Raw genomic sequence first — 6,606 nt, forward strand, 5'->3', positions numbered from 1 at the left:
AAAATTACTTAACAAAAGGTCAACAATAAAAGTATAAAGAAAAGGGGAAAAGTTAGGAGGTTTCTTAAAGTTAAGTTTAGCAGAGTCTCCTTGGGTTGTGTGGGTGTTGCTTTGAGGGTACAGGGGCACTAGTGCAATGGGTCTGTCATATTCAGGTGTTGGATTTCATGACTCTGGATACACCTGGAGAGGCAGCCTGGGGTGGGGACAGAGAGGGCGGAGGATCATTCCCTCTGCAAAGGCTCCTCCCAAAGGGAGCAGAGCGCATGGGTCAGAGCACACATCTGCGTGTCTGCTGCTTTTCTGCTTAGGGGCACTGTCCTGCTGGGACTCTGCCTGGAGCAGTCCTTCTCTGTTCGTGGTCAAGCATGGCACACTGCTTGGGGCCTGTGCTGCTGCTGCTGCTACTAATACTGGGTGAGCACCTGTCTCCTCCCTTGGACCCTGAGCCCTGGCCTTCTGTCCTGCTTCTCAGAGGCAGTTCTGAAGGGTGAGAGAAAGATTCCAGGAAAAGCTGGAACACACAAAGGGGAGCCATAGAAAAGCCTAGCAGTCTGCCCTGCTACGCATGCTATGTACACAATCTTTGGGCCTAGCTGAAACACCCACCTCCTAAGTCCCATCTTGGTACCTCTGCCCAGGTCCTTTCCTTTCCTATTGCCTCCCCTCCCCCAGCTGTCTTTCTGCCCCAGCCCAGTGCTGCGTTCCTAGTCTTGGAGATTCACACGGGCTCATTGCCCGGCATCTTCAGTGTCTCACTGCCTTTCATCTGCTGCACCCTTCTTTCATCCTTCTCCACACAAAGGAGGGGTGACTTTCTAGGGCTTGGTGTGGTATGAAGAATGGGGTCTGGTAAAGGTTTAAGGCACAGGATATCTTGAAGCTGAGGTGTGCTGTTTTGAGAGTGGAGAGGAGGCAAGGTTGCTCCCAGAAAGGTAAGCAAAGGAACAGGAGGTTACAAGACCTCAGGTGGCACTAGGTGCTGTTGTGCATGGCTCAGGCCTGGGCATGTACCCAGCAAAGCAGGAGAGCAGGCTGCTCTGGGCCTCTGGGCCTCTGGGCCTCTGGGTGGGGCGGGGGAGAGGGCCCTCTCCCATCTGCCCCCCCCCACTAGTATACTTATTCCAAGCCTTCAGAGTCTGTCCTTCAAGCCTGAAGCCACAGCAAGAATCACCATTATCCAAGCCATCCAATCCACAATCTAGGAAGAAAGAGGTAGCAAGTGCCAAAGAGTGGGCCTGACTCCCAGCCCTGAGTCAGCATGCCCCCTGCCCAGCAAGACAGATGAGGGGCCAGGTTAGGCCCTTTATTTTCAGACTGGGGAATGGTTTCAGCAAAGGGCTGGGAAAGGGGAAAGAGTCAGCTTGGTTTCAATGACTCAAGTCCTAGGATGGATCTGTGAAATCCTAACTTCAGGATTCCATGGCTTGCCTGGATTCACAGGTGATGGATGGCACATGTGAGCACAGCTTGCTCTCTGTCTACTCCATCTGTGTGATTCTACTGTGGCAGAAATCCTCTCTGCTTCAAGCAGGGTATCACCTGTTACCAGGTCATACCTTCATGGAAACCCCTGATGACAAGGTCCTGTAGCTTGCCATCAGGGATTTCTCTGAAATCACACCCCACAGCCATGTCTAAGTGGTCTCTCCAATGGCCTGAGCCTTTTCAGGGAATCCTTTTGCCTGGCTGGTGGAGAGGCTGGGGAAGCCAGAGTCCAGATTGGGCAGGATGAGTTAGACCCCCTGAGGGCACATCTGGAAGGACTAGGGAGGGATGACACCTTCTGCCACAGAGGACATGAGGAGGTACAGTAGGTGGTTAGGAAAGAGGGAGAACTAGATACTATAGAACCAAAGAGTCTCCATGTGGGGAAAGAATGGAAGAAGAGGAAAGGTCAGGCGCTCTATTGTGCCAAAAAGAAAGGATGAACGGCCACTGTCCTCAGTGTCATTTTGGATAAGTCGCTATTAGCCAGGTCTTCAGGAAGCTTCACTGATTCCCCATTAGGGAGGGCCTGTGAGGGTGGGAAGCGTCGAGTGGATTCATCTCTAGATCTAAAGTGCTGCAGTTGTGGGTGTGGGGGTACCTGGGGAGTTATGGGCCTTAGCTTCTGAGGAGGGTTCGGACCAGCCTCCAGGCATCCCATCTATCCCTAACTTGTTGCAAAGGCTCGCGCAGAACCTGCCGCTGCCCATTCCGTGAACAAGGTCCGGCCGGTACCAATCAGCCGCACTTTTGGTCCTCTCTCTGTCCCCGCTTGGGTCTTGAGCATCCCACAAATTCCGGGGATGTGGCGGGGTGAAAAGTGCACGTAGGGTGCACAGAGACCTGAAGTTTGCCCCCACCTCCATCAGGGTCTGCAAGCTCCGCTGGGGGGAACCGCTGCGTGGACGCTGCAGAGGCGTGTTCAGCCAACGCGCTGTGCCAGCGGCTGCGCACCAAGTACGTGGCTCAGTGTCTGGGGCAGGTCGCACACCGGAGCTGCCCCCGCTCCCGCTGCCACCGCGCCCTGCGCCGCTTCTTTTCCCTCGGTCCTCAGGCGCTCACCCACGCGCTGCTCTTCTGTCCATGTACGAGCCCCGCGTGCGCCGAGCGACGGCGCCAAACCTTCGTGCCCGCCTGCGCCTTCTCGGGGCTGGGCCATGAGCCGCCCTCCTGCCTTGCAGCCTTGGACGCTTGCGAGAAGAGCCTGGTCTGCAGGTGCGCGGGGCGGGGCTGACTTGGGCGGGTCTCCTGGGCTGAGCAGGGCGGATCCTCTTGCAGCTCACCTCCCTCCCGCCCCACCCCGCGCAGGCCCCGCCTCCTGGCCTTTCAGGCCTCCTGCGCGTCGACCCCCAGCTCCCAAGACGGTTGCCTGCGGGACCAGGGTCCCGGTTGCCTGCGCGCCTACGCGGGCCTGGTGGGTACGCATGGTTGGGATCCGGGCGTCGGCCGGGGCTCTCCAGAAGATGCCTCTGCCAGTATGGGCCGATGACCCCTCCTTTGGGATCCCCCAGGCACCGCGATCACCCCCAACTACGTGGACAACGCGAGCGCGCGGGTGGCTCCCTGGTGCGACTGCAGAGCCAGCGGAAACCGGCATGAGGAGTGCGAAGCCTTCCGGGGGCTCTTTACAAGGAACCGCTGCTTGGGTGAGGGGCCCTCGCAGGGGTGGCACGAGAGCCCGGGTGACCGCCTGGCTGGCAGAGTCTCTCTTAGAGGGAAGGAAACTGAGGCTTCTTGCGGCAGCCACTCAAGCACATTCCCTCCTCTGCTATCTGTCATCGTACTCCTGTGGGAAACGTGCCCCGCTGTCTCTGGAGACCAGGTCACAGAATCCTAGTAGTGTCAAGGCTGAGGTCCTTAAGGTCAGGAGGGGGCAAGAGTTAAGACAAGTTGCTCAGGGCCTGGGATTGACCAAGGGGAGACTTCTACTTCCAACACTTCCGATTCCTTTCTTATGTGCTGCCTCCCTCCTCTGGTGAGCTCCTCTCATGGGGTCCTAATGTCTTAATGGTCTGAGAGTTAGGGATCCTGAGTTTGAAACCTGACTCTGCCACTTTCTAGCTGAAAGTTTGTTAACTCCTGTAAGCCTTTTTATGTTCATCTGTAAAATGGGGGTATAATTGTCACCTCCTATCGGGATGGAAGACTAGAGTAGTGAGTCACTCTGGGCACAGTCGTCCTTATTTTGTTACTCCTTAGCATGCACCTCCCATTTGTCCCAGAAGCCATTCCTTGAAGATGCCAGGGGAACTTGCTGTGCTTGGGGTTCCCAGTCAAGCTCACCCTGGACCCCTTCCTCCATAGATGGTGCCATACAATCCTTTGACAGCCAATGGCCCTCAATCCTGCAGGACCAGCTGGATTCCCACCACAACCTTGGGCAGCGCCTCCTACAGGTAGGTGCAGTCAGTTCCTGCACTGCCGCTTTCTGAGATTTCCCACCCAGACCTGCAGAGATGGAAGCCTGATTGGCCTGGGGATGGGGTGCAGGTAGAAAGCAGTGCCAGGCTCCTATCTCCAGTCCTCACTCTGCTCCAACTCCTAAGGTGTCCTCGGCCGACAGGCCCCTGGAAGGGAGCTCCTTGCAGTCCATACTCCCTGTTCTGGCTCTCCAGTCCTTGCTCTAAGACAGCAGACCTTGGACCACAAGGTGACTACACATTACTGCCTGGAGTTCAGGACCATGTCTCTGGTTTATTGCCCCCTGAAAAGTGACTGGCTAGCCCTCCCACCTGCCCTTTGCCCATCTGGACACCTGTGTGTCCATGCCCTGGAGTGAGGGTTGGAGATTGGGGGCCTGACAGCAAAAGCCCTGGTTTTCTATTAATAGTCATCTTGGTTGTAGGTCCCTTTCTTCACAGACCTTGAGACAACTGGATTCTCTCACTGGGGAGGCACAGGAGAGGGTCACCTTTGCAGAGGCCTCACTAGAATCCCAAGATTACCATCTGGACTCCTGGAACTCTAAGAAACTGTGTCAGCCTCCCAAGCAGATAGCACCCTAAGGAACGCATGGAAACAGACTCCCTCTAGCACTGCAGCCTTTGAGGGCACCCTCCCAGTTAGGCAAAAACTGCACCCCAGAACTAATGTTGGCAGAGTGATTCCTGTCCATGATATGCTGCTTGGTGGGCACCCCCTGGAGTGAAAGAATCCAGTCCCTATCCTGTCCCTGCATTGAACTGGCACTTGGTCATCCATTTTCTCCCATGGTTTCCCCAGCACTAGGAATAGTGCTGTGCTCAATAAACCCACATGCACTGAGACTGACGTTGTTTTCATGTTGTGTGGGTCCTCGGGAGCCTGGAGACCAGTTTGCTGTGGGGTGTGCCCCTCCTGTCCTATGTGACTTCAGATGTCCCCAGAACTTCTCTGGGCCCTATCAGGCTACCTACAGATGCTGAAATGAATTAACTCTCAGGCCCTATAGTCAGGGACTTTTTTGCTTTTGTCCCTTTTCAGGTAAAGAAACTATATTTTTCAACTTCCCTTGCATCTGGGGTGGCCAGATGACACACTTAAACTAGTGTGACCCACAAATGCTACAAACAGTGTTAAATTGCAGTCCTGGGCTGGGCATGGTGAGGCATGCCTGTAATCCCAGTGATTTGGGAAGTTGAGGCAGGGGGATTGCAAATTTGAGGCCAGCTCCGGCAACTTAACAAGACACTGTCTCTAAATAAATACATAAGTAAAAAGACATGGGGATATAGCTCAGTGGAAGAACGCCTCTGAGTTCAATCCCCAGTATTTGGAAGAGAGGTGGGAATTCTATTAGTTCCATACCCAGCACTGAAAAAAAAATTTGCATTCTGCAAAGGAGTTTGGGGAGGGCTGTGTACAACACAAGGGTTTGGGTACTAATCCTCTGCCTGTTTCCTTCTTCCTGGGAAGCTTGGAGACTCCTGACGAGGAAAGGGTTACCAGGCTGCCCCTTCCGGAATCCTTCTGAAAACTCCAAATAAAAATTGAATACTGTATAGGAAAGCATAGGCATATACCTTCCAAAAGGATCCTTTTGCTGAGGTGGAGGCCGTTGGTGCCTTGCTCAGAGACCTCCTGGTCTCTGATGATGATGATGGTGTTGCTTACCCAACTCACAGCTGTCTCCTTCTCTAGAGAATCACTGCCCAGAACACCTGTTAGGTTATATGCTGCTCCCGAGGCAGCTACAGTCCAGCACTGACTGAGGCAGGGGTATAAGGGCCTGGCCTGCCTCAGGGTGGGACAATTCTGTCTGTTGAGACCTCCTCCTGGCTCAGCTCCTGCCCCTGCCCTCCTGCCTCCCTCATTTACAGGTTCCCCTAAGGACATTTGCTTCATTGTGTGAGAATCCTGGTCTTGGGCTCAGCTCCTGGAGAGCCTGACCTAAGATGCAGTGGTTAAGTACAGACCATACCAAAACTTAGGCCTAGGGCTGTCCAGGCCAGAACAGCAGCTCTGGGAATGGGTGTGTACATTGCAACTCAAACCAAACCCACAGGCTGCTTGCTGAGACTGTCATCCAGCTCTCAGCTTCAGCCAGGATGCTCCTGATTATAACATTAATTCAAAGTGGTTTGAGCATGTGCCTGAGCAACCCAGGCTTTAGGCACAGCTGTCTCCAGGTTCAAATGATATTGCCTCGGTCAGTCTTCCTGGTGGCTTTCCTCTGCAGTCAGACAGGCCCTCGCCAAGAGGTAGGTAGGATTCCAGTGTCCCAGGTTTACTAGCAGTCCCTACAGAGAAAAGTACCCTTTTCCCAGCATTCATGGGTTGTCCCAGGCAGCACTTTGATGGACCAAGCATGAGTTGTGGGTTTCTTTCTATGGCCTGGAGCATGATATTAGCCTAGGGTCATCTTGATTTCTAAATAAACAGAAGGTGTTGGGCAGAGCAAAGCTGAGTTCAACCTGTTCTCCCCTCATAAAAAAGAGGGAGTTGGCTGCAGTGGTGCACAGCTATAATTGGGAGGCTGAGGCTGGAAGACTGCAAGTTCTAGGCCAGGTTCAGCAACTTAGTGAGACCCTGTCACAGAAGTGAAAAATAAAAAGGGCTAGGGATATAACATAATGGTAGAGCATCCCTGGATTCAATGGTCAATTCCCAGCACAGAACACACAAACAAAAAGGAGAAGC

General features: G+C 53.9%; 1 protein-coding gene across 1 annotated transcript; it reads left to right on the plus strand.

Moving 5' to 3' along the window:
* The first annotated feature begins 368 nt into the window (after positions 1-368).
* Positions 369-4,115, plus strand: Gfra4 (GDNF family receptor alpha 4). Its single transcript, XM_026409748.2, has 6 exons — positions 369-417; positions 2,358-2,703; positions 2,797-2,906; positions 3,000-3,134; positions 3,793-3,884; positions 4,035-4,115. Exons 1-6 carry the CDS (start codon positions 369-371, stop codon positions 4,113-4,115), a joined length of 813 nt encoding a protein of 270 aa, XP_026265533.2.
* The last annotated feature ends 2,491 nt before the right edge of the window (positions 4,116-6,606 follow it).

Source organism: Urocitellus parryii, chromosome 6, assembly GCF_045843805.1.
Source record: "Urocitellus parryii isolate mUroPar1 chromosome 6, mUroPar1.hap1, whole genome shotgun sequence".
In the NCBI taxonomy this organism is placed as follows: domain Eukaryota; kingdom Metazoa; phylum Chordata; class Mammalia; order Rodentia; family Sciuridae; genus Urocitellus; species Urocitellus parryii.